General features: G+C 33.2%; 1 protein-coding gene and 1 long non-coding RNA gene across 2 annotated transcripts; both read left to right on the top strand.

The window, feature by feature from the left end:
* On the top strand, positions 1 to 11,127 carry LOC123213296. The gene is made up of 3 exons (XR_006501683.1): positions 1 to 122; positions 240 to 291; positions 10,722 to 11,127. It is a non-coding gene; the product is annotated as an uncharacterized LOC123213296 (long non-coding RNA).
* Positions 11,128 to 11,210: 83 nt separating this feature from the next.
* Positions 11,211 to 15,255, top strand: LOC123213295. Its single transcript, XM_044632697.1, has 5 exons — positions 11,211 to 11,767; positions 11,862 to 13,015; positions 13,968 to 14,384; positions 14,472 to 14,686; positions 14,784 to 15,255. The coding sequence occupies exons 1-5, from the start codon at positions 11,598 to 11,600 to the stop codon at positions 15,033 to 15,035; spliced, it is 2,208 nt and encodes a 735-aa protein (XP_044488632.1). The 5' UTR covers positions 11,211 to 11,597; the 3' UTR covers positions 15,036 to 15,255.
* The last annotated feature ends 401 nt before the right edge of the window (positions 15,256 to 15,656 follow it).

The following is a 15,656-nucleotide window of genomic DNA, read 5'->3' as shown; positions in this document are numbered from 1 at the left end:
ATTCTAGCAACCACCATTTCTCATGCTATTTTCCTTTGTTTTGTGAAGATAAAGGAAGGAATTGAAGGGGTTTTGGAAGACAAAATAAGAAAAGGAAACAAGGAAGTACTTTGGAAGTCTTGGTAACCAAAAGATCTCCTTCCTTTCCCTTTACCTATGATTATATATATATTTGATACATGTTATATGAATATGTTAGTGTGTTTTGATGTTGATTTAAAGTGATTTTGGTGATAAAGGAAACAAGACAAGGAAAAGGAAACCAACTTGCCAAGATTGGCTTGACACAAGGTAAGGGGTGTCATCTTTGATATATTGCATGTTTTAGGCTTTTGGTTCCTTGGATCTATGTTATAAATGATGATTTTGAAGTTGAGGAATGTTGTTTTGCCATTTGGGATATCTATGTGTGTGATTTTGTTGTTGGCAGAGAGTTGGTTAATATTTACAGTTTTACCACTGATTTCATCCCACGTTTTGGTTGTCTTATCTGATGAATCATAGGTGCTATTATAGCTTGTTGGAAAGCTCTTTGAATCCTATTTTCAATTATATATAGCTTGTATGAATTAGAGACTGTTTGGACTATTAAAGTGCTTGAACAAAAAAACTGTCTTACCAAATAAATAGTGAAGGCAGTTTTTTGCCATTGATTTCATACCACGTTTTGGCTGCCTTATCTGATGAATCATAAGTTCTATTATAGCTTGTTGGAAAGCTCTTTGAATCCTCTTTCCAATGATATATATCTTGTATGAATTAGAGATCATTTAGACTATTAAATATTGTATGAACCAAAAGGACTACTTTACTAAATAAACAGTGAAGATAGTTTTTGTCATTGATTTCATCTCACGTTTTGGCTGTCTTATCTAATGCATTATGAGTGCTATTATAGCTTGTTGGAAAGCTCTTTGAATCCTCTTTTCAACAATATATAGTTTGTATGAATTATAGACTGTTTGGCCTATTAAATTGTATGAAAAGGAAGGCTACCCTATCAAATGAACAGTTCTGTAAACAGTATTTCACAGTTTTTGGGAAAGAAAGGAAAGGAAAGGAAAGGAAAGAAAGGAGAGATAAAGAAAAGCTAGAAAAGGAATTTGGGGCTCAAGATTTAGGGGTCGTCCCAAGAGTATGGTCTAGTGAGTTATGAATAGATTTAGATAGAAGCAAAATTAGTAAGATATAAGACACGCATGCATGCTATGAACTATTATTGGAAAGCTCTTTGAATCCTCTTTTCAACGATATATAGTTTGCATGAATTAGAGACTGTTTGGCCTGTTAAATTGTATGAAAAGGAAGGCTACCCTACCAAATGAACAGTTTTGTAAACAGTATTTCACAGTTTTTGGGAAAGAAAGGAAAGGAAGAAAGAAAGAAAGGAAAGGAAAGGAAAGGAAAAAAATGAGAGATAAAGAAAAGCAAGAAAAGGAATTTGGGACTCAAGATTTAGGGGTCGTCCCAAGAGTATGGTCTAGTGAGTTATGAATAGATTTCGATGGAAGCAAAATTAGTAAGATATAAGACACGCATGCATGCTATGAACTATGAAGGGACACTTTACACTACACCACACGCAGTAGGGCACGTTTGTAGTAGGACATAGACCCCTAGTAGGATCCGCTCGCAGTAGAGCATGCTCGTAATAGAGCTCAATTCAGATTCAAAATGGTACAATGAGAGAAAGAAAAAGAGCTCCAGCTTAGAAAGGTGTCGAATCCCTATAGTCAACTTCCAGAAAGTATCAAATAGACACCAGATGGGACAAAGTATGACCCAAATAGTAAAGAATGAACCAGATTATACCCTCGATTTTTTATGGAGGTTATGATATGGGGTTGAGTCCCGAGAGAAAGTTAAAACAGGAAATGAGATAGTTTACTTAATTCTTTCCCCTTACTAAGTGTTCTTATCTTTGGTTTATATTACATGCATACAACTGCATGTTCTAGTTGACTTTTGACCTTTTTGAGATGATTGTACAGTTGTATAGAATTACTCCATGTTTTCATATGCTTCCAAATGAGTTTTTATATGAGTATTTACATCTTTTGTTCGCTTCTGGATTTTTTATTTTTTTAGAATAATTTCTAAACATTTTTAGTGATGCGTTTATTTTAAAGTATTTCAAAAAAAAAAATAGATGCTTCAGATATTAGTTCGTAACATTTCTCCTTCAGTAAGTAGTACTTTTTAGGGAGGGATGTTACAGTTGGTATCAGAGCATGATTTTGGAAACCCAAAAGATGTTTTCTAAAACAAAATGGAGTAATCCAAAGTAACACAGAGATGGAATACCCTCCAGCCACATTGACCACCCTCACAGCCAATCACTGTAAGTTAAGTTTTCACTTATACCTATTGAGTTTTATAGGACTAATATGTTCATTTTCAGGACCTATGAGTCGAACACTAGTAGATCCCGGCTCAGAGGAGCTAGAGTGAAGGAGCAGTTCCCCAGGTACCCTAGGGGGCACTTAGTGCATATGATGTGTGAGAGATTTTTAGAGAGATAAAGAGAGAGCATAGCGGTGCTCCTACGTAGGGAAATGAGACGGCACATACGTCGTCAACCCAGAGACATGATATGAGGGAGGTTACTTCACCATCTACAGCAGCCCCAGTGAGGACTCAGTTGCATCTTATTTTAAACCTCCCTAGTATGCATTAACCTTAAAAATTTGATGGTGCAAGGGACCCAATAGCAGCTAAAGAGTGGTTAGAATCAGTAGATAGTGCAATGGCCCTATTTGATATGATCGATCAGGAGAGAGTGAGATATGCCACCTATCTTTTCAAGTTAGGGGCAAGAATATGGTGGAACTTAGTCAAGGAGATGATCAATGTCTCAGAAATGACATGGTCCGAGTTTAGGCACCAATTTGAGGCAGAGTATAGAGGTGCCAATGTTACTTGCATTAGGGCCCTGGAGTTTATTAATCTAGTACAGGGGACAGATTTAGTAAAGGAATATTTCACAAAGTTTAATCAGTTATCCTAGTATGCCTCTGAGATAGCTAGTACAAAGATAGGGCATATGCATAAGTTCATGTATTGGCTAGATCTAGAGATAGCTCGAGATGTTATGATAGGGGCATAACCACCTAAGACTTATGTCGAAGCCCTCAATAGAGCTTTGAAGGTAGAGGTTTTTGTGAGGAGGAGGTTTGGTCAGACCAAAGGGTAAAAGGTCACACCCTTTACTGCCATGCTAGTTCCCCCGATAAGTAGTGGTTCAGTTTTAACATAGAAAGACCCTCCTCCAGACCGAGACAGGAAAGGTAAATGACCTCTCCAGTTTAGAGACATGAAAAAGAACTAGAAGAGTGGAAAGAAACAAAGAGGACCTGAGATACCAGCTTGCTAGAAATGTGGGAAGCAATATAGAGAAGAGTGTTTGATAGGCCAAGTAGTTTGTTTCAGATGTCGTCAACCTGGACATATTGCTCATTTTTGTACAGCTGCCCAGTGAGAGTAGAGCAGCAGTAGCCTATAGGAGGGGCCACAGCCAGAGTTTATACCATCACCCAAGGCCCAGCAGAGGCTAACCCATCAGGAGTCACGGGTCAGATTCTCTATCTTGATACTCCTATTTATGTTTTAGTTGATTGTGGGGCTGCTCATTGTTTTGTAGCCAAGAGTTTACTTGAGAGGCTAAAGGTACAACTCGTTAGAAAGGTGTCGAATCCCTATAGTCAACTTCCAGAAAGTATCAAATAGACACCAGATGGGACAAAGTATGACCCAAATAGTAAAGAATGAACCAGATTATACCCTTGATTTCTTATGGAGGTTATGATATGGGGTTGAGTCCCAAGAGAAAGTTAGAACAGGAAATGAGATAGTTTACTTAATTCTTTCCCCTTACTAAGTGTTCTTATCTCTAGTTTATATTACATGCATACAATCGCATGTTCTAGTTGACTTTTGACATTTTTGAGATGATTGTACAGTTGTATATGATTACTCCATTTTTTCATATGCTTCCAGATGAGTTTTTATATGAGTATATACATCTTTTGTTCGCTCCTAGATTTTTTATTTTTTTAGAATAATTTCTAAACACTTTTAGTGATGTGCTCATTTTAAAGTATTTTAAAAAAAAATAGACGTTCCAGATATTAATTCGTAACATTTCTCCTTCGGTGGTAGTACTTTTTGGGGAGGGATGTTACATTAAACTCTCATTTTGATGATAACAAACTAATATGTCCTAAACCAGACTGACTAATGACTATACTTGAGTATGAGTTTAGACTGCAAGAATTTATTAAATGCATTTAAAAAAATATCAAGATGGAAATCAAAGACAAGACTCGAACAAAGAATTCTTGAAGATTTGAAAAAAAAACTCAAGTCTAGGTAGATGATTTTGTAATTTTAAAGCATTAGTCTTGATGAAAATATTTATTTGCATGTGAAAGCTTACTCAAAAAACTTATTTTCATTTCTTTTACATTTTGGGTTAAAATGTCATTATTCAAACTTATTGGGTTAAGCCAATTTTTTTATCAAAATTCATTAACTCATTTAAAATGATGAAGTTTTGTGAACTACATTTTCATATGTCAAAGTTAGTTTTGAAAGAATTTTCAAAAAAGGGTTAAATTGTCACTTTTCAAAGGTTCAAGGGGAAAATTACAAATTTTAAAAAATCTAAGGGGTAAAAAGTAATAAAGTTTGGTTGATCGAATTTGACCAACTAAATTTTTTTATGGTAGCTTCCAAATTGTCCAGAAGCTATGTATTTTGGCTTTCAGAAATTCAGTTGACCGAATTGTGCTATGATTTTTCTAATGGCTAGTACTATATAAATGCCACGAAAGTGTCACGTCACATCCATTTGATTAAATTACATCCAATCTATTGAATTTTATATTTTCTGAAAAATTAAAACAGTTAGTTTTTTATGCACAACGGTAACTTTCATTATTTTTTTTCTATATAAACCCAATCAAATCCACTTGGAATGACTTTTTGCCATAAGGAACTTTTATATATTTGAAAGTAAATCAATTTTGAGCTATTCACTTGCAAATCTTCTTCTTTAATCAAACCCCTTACTTATACACTTTTTGATTTCACTTGTATTAGGTTGTACTAAACTTAAATTTTCATATATACTTTTTGAGAGAGATTTATTTTAAATTCATATAAAAATTTGCATTATAAAAAAGTGAGATTCACTCTTGGAGAGACTAGAGATTTCTAATGAGAGAAAATGAGTTATAACAGTTGTAAAAGTTAGTAACACTTTGGAAGTTATTTGTATTGTGAAGAAAAGTTTGGTTGAGGTTTTGTTCACTAAGGATTAGTGGAGTACTTCAAAAGACATAGCTTGAAGGAGTGTACATAGGTCGGATTGTGCCAAACCACTATATATCGCTTGTTTGATTTTCTCTTCCCCTAAATTCATATTTTATATTGTATGTTGTTTTGATTGCACTAATTATTTGAAATATATCTTGACATTTTCACAAATTGCATTAAAAATAGTCATCATTCATTAAGTAGCTTAAATTGATTCAATTCTTTAATCTATTAAAAATTGTTTAAATTACTTAATTTACCCTCTTTTTAGGTCATTCGATCTTTCATCTATAACGTGAACCCATGTGTTCCACCAAGTGGTTAGCAAACAACTTTGAAATATGAGAACTGTCATCATCTTTGGATGAAGTCTTTCAATACTATGATAACTCTATCACTATTACATGTGCCCTTGGTCATGATGATATTAGAGTTACGGACGTTTTAAAAACAAGCACTAAATGTGCACATAAGGTTTTCATGATCATGTGTTAAACACTAATCCCCACATCACAGTTCAACTATTCTTAGGACATTTGTTTGAGGATATATTAATATGCTTTATAGACAAAAAATGCCACAGTAAATTACAAATATGACTCGTAACATCCCTCCCTAGAAGTACCACCCACCGAAGGAGAAATGTTACGAATTAATATTCAGAGCGTCTATTTTTTTCTTTTTTAAAAATACTTTAAAATAAACGCATCATTAAAAGTGTTTAGGAAGTATTCCAAGAAAACTGAAAATCTGGAAGTGAACAAAAGATATATATACTCATATGAAAATTCATTTGAAAGCATCTGAAAACAGGGAGTAATCATATGCAACTGTACCATAATATCAAAAAGTCAAAAGTTGACAAGAACATGCCACTATATGCATATAATATAAACTAGAGATAACCTGCTCCAACCGGATCTACCTACACTGACTTGACCCTGCCTCGCAACTACCTCGATCACCTGTACCTGTAATCAGGAAAGAAAAGGGAGTGAGTGATAAGAACACTCAGTAAGGGAAAGAATCAAGTAAACTATCTTTTTTTTTTCCTGTTCTAACTCACTTTTGGGACTTAACCTCACATCCTAACCTCTATAAGAGATTGAGGGGGTAATTTAGTTCACTCTTTACTATTTGGGTCATACTTTGTCCCATCTAGTGTCTATTTGATACTTTCTGGAAGCTAACTATAGGGATTTGACACTTTTTTAAGCTCGAGCTCTCTTTCTTTCTTTCACTACACCATTTCTGAATTTGAATTGAGTTCTACTGCGAGCATGCTCTACTGTGAGCGGACCCTACTGGGGGTCTATGTCCTATTACGGACGTGTCCTACTAAGGACGTGCCCTACTACGGGCGGTGTAGTGTAAAGTGCCCTTTCATAGTTTATAGCATGCATGCGAGTCTTATATCTTACTAATTTTGCTTCCATCTAAATTTATTCATAACTCACCAGACATTACTCTTGGGACGACCCTTGAATCTTGAGTCTCAACCTTTTCTTGCTTTTCTTTCTTTTCTTTTTCTCTTTTTTTTTTTTCCTTTCCTTTCCTTTCCTTTCTTTTCTTTTCCTTTCTTTTCCTTTCTTTTCTTTCTTTTCCTTTCCAAACTGTGAAATACTGTTCACAACATTGTTCATTTGACAGGGCAGCCTTCTTTTTCATACAATTTCACAGTCCAAACGGTTCCTAATTCATACAAGCTATATATCGTTGAAAAGAGGATTCAAAGAGATTTCTAACAAGCTATAATAGCACTCATAATTCATTCAATCAGGCAGTCAAAACAGCAGATAAAGTCAGTGGCAAAAACTGCCTCCTCTGTTTATTTGATAAAGCAGTCCTTGTGGTTCATGCAATATTTAACAATCCAAATGATCCCCAATTCATACAAGCTATATATCACTGAAAATATAATTCAAAGAGATTTCCAAAACGATATAATAGCACTCATAAATCCTTATATAAGACAGTCAAAACGTGAGATGAATGCAGTGGCAAAACTGCCTCCTCTGTTTTTTTGGTAAAGCAGTCCTTTTGGTTTATACAATATTTAACAGTTCAAATGATCTCTAATTCATACAAGCTATATATAGTTGGAAAGAGGATTAAAAGAGCTTTCCAACAAGATATAATATAACTCATAATTCATCAAATAACGCAGTCAAAACATGGGACGAACTCAGTGCCAAAAACTGTAAATATTATGCAACTTTCTGCCATGAACAAAATCATATACATAGACATCCCAAATGGTAAAACAATATTCCTCAACATCAAAATCATCATTTATAACATAGATCCAAGAAACCAAAAGCCTAAAACATGTCACATATCAAGGATCATATCCCTTACTTTGTTTCAAGCCAAATCTTTGCAAGTTGGCTTCCTTCTTTTTGTTTTGCTTCCTTTATCACCAAAACCACTTTAAATCAATACCAAAACACACTAATATATTCACATAACATGCATATAAACATAGATGAAAGGGAAAGGAAGGAGATCTTTGGTTACCAAAGCTTCCAAGTGCTTCCTTTTCTTTTCTTTTCTTTCTTATCTTCCAAACTCTTTCAAATCCTTCCTTTTTCTTCAAGAAAGCAAAGAAAAAGCATGAAGAATGGTGGCTGCTGGAATATGGACAGAAATGATGGAAAAGTCTTCTCTTTCTCTTTATATATAAAGCCTTATCTCTTTCTTTTTTTCTCTTTGTCTTTTTCCTTTCCTTTTCTTTTTTTTTCTTTTTCTTTAGGTGTATATATATATATATATATATAAACACACATATACATGTAAAACAAATATATGTACTTAAAATGGGAAATATCTCTAAATAGAGTCAAAAGATATAAATACCCCTGGAACATACCTGAGGGTATTACATGACCTTTATCCATGAACTTGTATCGTCACGAGGATTGGCTCTAAGGTTAGTACCCTAACAATCTCCGACTTGTACTATAGGCAATCATCCATGTAAACAACATCGAATGATCGTATGTGCCCATCATTGTTTCTACTGCAATAGAGCATTCATTAATATACTTTGTTTATTCAGTTTTTCAAAGGTTAATTAACCTTTCTCCTTGTCTAGGTGAAATCATCTGAATATGTAATTAGATTGTTTGGTGAGACCATGACTCCATGAAACATTTGTTTTGTACTAATAATGATAGAAGTCAATTTTATGACCTTACATATTGAATGTCTCATACTTGACTTTCAATGTAGAATTAATTCAACATATATACAACCTATCTTTTTGAATAAATATTTATTATTTTTAACCTGATTTGTCTTATACCACTTTTTCTCATTTAGTGATTTCAACCTTCAAGACCTTAAGAACTATCCATATTCCTTCTTAGGAAATCAATGATAATTTTAAGGGGACGTTTGGTTTGAGTAATGTTTGATTACTAAAATATAAAGATTACCTTGAAGATAGATTACTTATAAGATTACTGGGTATAAATGATTACTATGTTTGATAAATTTGATAGGTATAAATAATTATTGTAATTGGTTAAAGGTAATAAAAGATTACTAATAAATTATTTTACTTAAATGCCCTTGAATATAATTATTTTTAAATATTTTTTATATTATTTGTCATATTAATTAAAAATAAATTTATTTTTATCTCAAAAAATTAATAAATAATAATTTTTCTATAATAAACTCAAGATTATCCCAGTAATCTTTAAATACCTAAGGTGAAAGTGGTAATCAGATTACCACCTATATTACCTGTCACGTCAGCATTGGTAATAGAATATTACTGTAATCTTTTATTACTGACAAACCAAACAAGAGAATAAAAGATAGATTACCAAGGTAATAGTAAATTCTCCCAACCAAACGCACCCTAAGTGTGTTGTCCAACAATGCGTAATTGGACGTAGTTTATATTTCTAAAAGATGGAGATATCAACCTTGAATATATATCATGATATTCATGATTATTCTAATAGTTGGCGCTAATAGAAACTAATTATCTTTGTCTTTCAATTTATGTGTTCAATGACACATAATCCAAGAAAGACATGTATCATGACGAAAGAAAATATTTTCAGATTCTTATTTGTTGAATCCATTTAGCCTTCATCTGTTATAAACACTTTAAAGGGGCTTTTGGTTAGAAGACATTAAAGATTACTCTAATAATCTATCTTTTATTACTTACATTACTTTGTTTGATTAATAAGTAACAAAAAGATTCCGGTAATATTTCACTACCAATGGCGACATGACATATAATATAAGGGGTAATCTGAGTACCACTTCTACCTTAAGAATGAAAATATTACTAAGATAATCTTCATTTTATTATAACTATATCCTTATTTATTAATTTTTTTAGAGCAAAAATAATCTTATTTTCAATTAATATAGTAAATAACATAAAAAAAAATTTAGAATAATTATACCCAAGGGTATTTAAGTAAAATAATATACTAATATTATTTTATTACCTCTAACCAAATACAATAATTATTTATACTTACCTAGTTTGTCAAATTTCATCAAATATAGTAATAATTTATACCTAGTAATCCTCAAGATAATTTATCTTCAAGGTAATCCTCCAATTTTAGTAATAAAACATTTCCCAAACCAAATACCCCATAAATTAAATTTAGTAGTCTATATGATCTACAACTATAGATTAGGTGAGGATATGAACTACTGAATTTAAGTTATTTTACGAAGGATTATTTGGTTACCTACGCTTATTATGCTAGCTGTAAATTTCACATTTAATTCTGATATATATATCATCGTATAAATATACAATGTCAGAATTACCATTGTACTCTTACCACTTTTGTATACAGATTTCATATTTATCTTAGTAAAACCAAAAGATTTTATAGTTTTTATTTGTATGAATATTTCTAGATTCCCAACATTTACGTGAGTTTTTACATATAGCTCATTAACTTGCATACTCGACCGGCTCCTTTTCAAGGTTAATATAATTGGTTCTAATATTGTAATCTTGTTATTTTCTCTACAAGCAATCAATAATATAACAATAAATGTAAACACTTTAATCATAGGTTGGATTACATAAAAATTCACCACTGTTCAATCTATATACATCTAAAATTGTTCTCATTATAGTGGATACCAATGTTGATTAACCAATTCTAACCACTACCGTCGTAATCTTGTATGAGACTCGAGATTGTGTATATTAGTTGTTGACAAAAAAATCTCAACAACAAAAAACAAGTATTTCTATATTTAGGAAGGTATTTTCCAATTTTCATTATTTTAGTATTGTTTCTTCTTAATTCTCAATTTTATTTTCTGAAATAGAAACGATAATTTTGTGATTTTTGTTATTGTAGTTTAAATTATATACCAAATTAACATAATTTATGTGAATTGGAGGTTAGCATATCTATTTGGGTTTGGAAGCATGCTAAGAGTCAAAATCAGAATGGCGTTTCTATTGGGCGTTTGACAAGCGACGATGCTCGCCTCAGTTTACACGGAAGTCTAAGAAAATGACTTTAGACAGTCGGCTGCTCCACTTGATATAATGTTGATTCAATTATATTATATTAATTTCTGTCGTTTACCTTTCCATATTATGAATTATAATGTTCTGTTCATGTTAAACCCAACAAATCTATATTGCAATTAGCTAAATTATTTTTTAATAATTTTTTTAACATATTTTCTCTGAACCATAAAATTCAGAACCAGTCCATTTTAGGAAACTCATTCCCCAAATTGACCCTACCCAATTCTAAAACCATTTCATTGTTACGGAAAAAGAAGTCCACTATGTTTGGTTATCAAAATCAATCCATCCATTCCTCATCTAGTACACCCTATCCTATTCACCAAACAAGTCCTTCCCAAACCAATGGACCAAGTCCTATCCGGGGAAGTAAACTTCTTACGTTAAACACGTACTGAGTAACCAGAGTCTTTGTTTGAAACGTGTCAGTCAACAAAGAGAACATTCCGAAATTTAAACAAAAATTCACAACTCAACTGATCATAAAATATCTTGCACCTACACAAAACTAATAGAATTTCCCTGTTTTATCTCTAAATTTTCTCCATAAATTGCGCCATTTGGTCACAGGTTCTAAGTTCCAGCCTCTGCCTCCACAGATTTCGCTTTCTACAAGTGGAGACACCACTATCTCCAATGCGTTTGACACAAAAATTCTAATTCTATTTCTCATGTTTAAGTCACATATCTCTTCATTAACTTTGCTTCGTATTCAATATTACACGCACAGGGGTTGATTGAATTGATGGGTACCAAAAATTTTTTCACGCTCGCTACCCATCTAGATTTTGTTCATACATGTTTTATCAAGGAGTTTTTGCGCGGAGATATGTTTAGCTCTGTTAATTCCTTGAGAGTTTTTATCTCCAAATTCTTGCTTTTTGTTTTCGGATCAGTAGTTGCATATATTTTCAGGTATGGTTATGATTAATCTAGTTTTTGTTTTTGTTAATCTTCTCTCTGGTTTTTGGTTGGGTTGAATTCATGAGTTTGCTTTTGTATTTTGCAGCTTCAGGCAGTCCGATGGTAGTCATCAAATTGATTCATGTTTTCGTAAGGATTCCAAGTTTGATGAATTTGTGGGAGAAGAGAACTGTGTTCAGGTTAGTAAGGAAGGTCGTGTTACTGAATCCATCCAAGTAAAAGACAAGGAAACTAATAAGTATGAGTTGTTGTCTGGGACACATATCAGTGCAATCATGGAAGAACCAAAAAATATGGTTTTTTCTGTGCAAGAATTTTATATGGGTGGCCCAACTGATACTGAAGAAGCTTTTCATCAGGACAAAGCAGCGGAATCTGTTGAAAATGTTTTTATCAAACAAGAGGAAACATCATTCCCTGATGATGAAGAGAGGGTTTTTACAGAATATAAGTTTATGTACAACTGTGATACATCAATCGAAGTTGCTTATATTTTGGAAGATAGGCCATTGCCAGAGGATTCAGAGTTAGATACGACTGACCCGAGTGGTCTTTGTGATGCACCTGAAATTCTCGAGGAGAAGGAAGATAATACTGAAACCATGATGGATCAAGCAACATTTGTTATGGAAAACCAAACATTTTATTCTGACGATGATTACATAGAATTGAAACTTGAATGTCAAAATTCAAGTAACTTGGATGAGGATATGTATTCTATTCAGGATTTGATGGAACCCGGCTATGAAATTGAGGAGGAAGATTTAGATCATAAAGAGACAAAACCGGTTGGCTATACTACTAGAATTTGTGAAGAACCCCAGGTGCATAATTTAAGTAATGAAGAGTTTTTGTCTGGAGGAGACTTGAATGAAGCTGGGGACAATCAGGAGGAGGAAGATAGTTCAGTAGAATTCGAAGAATCAAGCTTCGAGGAAAAAGGATTCATTTCAGATTATGATGACGATGAAGATGAAGATGATTTGGAGTTCTCAAAAGAACATGAGGATTTTATAGAGCAGTTGAGAATGGACCTGAGAAATGCCAGAACTGGAGGGCTTCCAACCATTATGGAAGAGTCAGAGTCTCCACAGATGGTTGAGGAACTAAAACCATTAAACATTGATAAAAAGTTAGAGCACAAAGATCGAATGGTAGAAATTCACAAGTTCTATAGGAGCTACTTAAACAAAATGCAAAAATTGGATGTCTTGAATTCCCAGACCAAGCATGCAATTGGTAAGTTAATCAACAACCCTCTTTCTCCAGTAATTAGTCTACAAATGCTAGCTTCTTCCATGAATAAGTTATGTTGAGCTAAAATTGGTGCTTGTAAAACAGTAATTTTTATTAATTACGACAATTACATATTTGTATAAACCCACACTTAACGCAAAAACTTACACCACTCACTCACGAAACACAAACTTAACACTCACAACTCATCCACTCACTTAGCACTAACTCACACTCACTATTTCTTTCACACTCGCACAGCACTCACTTTATTCTTCTGCTCTGCACATACACACTTTTTTTGCTGGAGACTCAAAAGCTCTCTAATTTTGCACACACAAATAACAAGTTCTTGTGGACGGGTTCTTTAGAGAGTGAGAGTGTCGGTACTCTTTAACAAGTTAATAGTAATTTCTGCGTCTTTGAACCATTCTATCTATTGAATCCAGTACCATTTACTACTAGCCATAGTCATAGAGGCTTCAAAAGGGTCCTGTCCTCTGCTTTCTTTAATTAGACCTTACTGGCGATAATTAAAAGATTTCTTCCCTGTTAGTGTTACCTTTATGACTACTTATGTTTGTTAAAATTCTTTTTTTTTTCTTTTAAACTTAACATTCAAATAGTAGAATAAATTCGTTTCCTTCATAGAGATATCCATAAAGTATTATTGCATGATTGGTCGCATGTCGTCCCATTATTTATTCTCATCCGTGTATCTCTAATTTCCTATCAAAAATAAAACAGAGAGCGTTTTTTTCCAGGCCTCAAATTCGTGGTGCCATAATTAACCGGAAGTCCATGTACGTGGACCTATTAACACATTCATAATATTGGTATATAATCCAGTCAATTTCTGTTGTAGTCCTGAAAACATAACATTCATTGTAGGCTTTGACATTTTTACCTGAATTAGGTAATGCTTGATGTTCATGTACTTTGTAATCATCTATAGGTTTACTTCAACTGAAAAAGCCATGTCAATTGATTAGAACACAGAAGTCTGCAGTTCCAGCAATTAAATCTTTTTTCTCACACAACTTATGGCGTTACAAACTGCTGAGGTGTGAATCCAACTCAACACTGAATTTCATTGGAGAACTGCACAGGAATTTTGAGTTGGTGTATGTTGGACAACTCTGTCTTTCCTGGGAAATTCTCAATTGGCAATACAGGAAAGTCTTTGAATTGCTGGAATACGATGGTCAACAACTTCGTCAATATAATCAAGTTGCTGATGAATTCCAAATTTTTCAAGTACTTCTCCAAAGATTTGTAGAGAACGAACCATTCCAAGGCCACCCTAGGGTTCAAAACTATGTTGACAGCCGGCGCGCTCATTGTAATCTTCTTCAAGTTCCTGTCATTAAAGGTGAATGCATTTCACTTGCATGTATTCGTTTAGATTACTTGAATTAGTTATATAATAGTTAATGACATCAAAACTATTGTATTACAGATGATAATTTGAAGGATAAGAAGGGAAGAAGAAGTGATGAAGAAGGTACAATTACAAGTGCTATGTTAACAGAAACAATAAAAGAATCAATGCGGGTGTTCTGGGAATTTCTTCGCGCTGATAAAGATGATTCTAATCTGGTGTTAAAGGGTCCTGAGCTCCAAGACCCCATAGATTTAGAGCTTCTAATACATATCCGAACAGATTTTCAAAAGGTTTGCTCCTACATTTGTTTGAGAATCAATTCATTTCAGTGGTAATGTATGGCCTATTTGATTAGGTAATGAGTCTTTTAATTTTTATCTTATGCAGAAGGAGAAAAGGATGAAAGAATTATTGAGAAGTGGTGGCTGTATAGTGAAGAGAATCCAAAAGCGCCCTGAAGGAAGATTAAATTATGCGATGTTCTTCGCCCAGGTAGAATTAAAACTAGTTTCAAGAGTGCTAAATATGTCAAGATTAACAACAGATCAATTGGTATGGTGCCATGAGAAGCTAGCCAAAATTAACTTTTCGAAAAGAAAAGTAGTCTTAGAATCGTCATTTTTGCTCTTCCCTTGTTGACAGATATTGCCTCATCTTCATTTTTGCTCCTTGAAGAGATTTATACAAATAGACCAAAAAAAAAAAAAAAAATGTAGAATTTAGAGTACAACGTAGAACAATTACTCATTCAATCAGGGATAATTTATAAATTCCCTGATATATGCCCGTTATCTTATTATTTTTCCTTTTTAATATGATTTGCCACGGCGAAAATGTCACTACACACATACTTTACATGGAGGCCCACTCAAGCTTGGATGAAATCACTATATTGATAGACAAAAAATTAAGCTTCTACCTATGTACAAAATAAAAAATATATATATACCCGATAAAAACAAAATCAATTAGTTAAAAAATATTAATACTATCCTCCAGTCATTACTTAAAGAATTTGCTAAAGAAAAAACTATTGAACGTCTTTATATATTGTGTCTTACAGTTGATTCAATTTTTCACAACAGTAATGGTGAATGTGTATCTTTGAAATTGCTCATCCAAGGACCTCAAAATTTGACCTAAATCCATCCTCCCATTAAGGATGGAAACTGAAGATTTAGTGGAGGAGTTACGAACCATATTTACACCTTAATTAACAGTTTAAAGCAGTTACTGAATTTGAAGAGAAACTAACATTCT

Source organism: Mangifera indica, chromosome 4 (genome assembly GCF_011075055.1).
Source record: "Mangifera indica cultivar Alphonso chromosome 4, CATAS_Mindica_2.1, whole genome shotgun sequence".
Lineage (NCBI taxonomy): Eukaryota > Viridiplantae > Streptophyta > Magnoliopsida > Sapindales > Anacardiaceae > Mangifera > Mangifera indica.
This window is presented reverse-complemented; position numbering and strand designations above follow the sequence as displayed.

Excerpts from the sequence above, each read along its gene's own strand:
- LOC123213295 (XM_044632697.1), top strand. The coding sequence starts at position 11,598 with ATGGGTACCAAAAATTTTTTCACGCTCGCTACCCATCTAGATTTTGTT. Across the intron at positions 13,016-13,967 it reads CCAGACCAAGCATGCAATTG|GTTTACTTCAACTGAAAAAG; the intron begins GTAAGTTAATCA and ends AATCATCTATAG. Across the intron at positions 14,687-14,783 it reads TCCGAACAGATTTTCAAAAG|AAGGAGAAAAGGATGAAAGA; the intron begins GTTTGCTCCTAC and ends TATCTTATGCAG.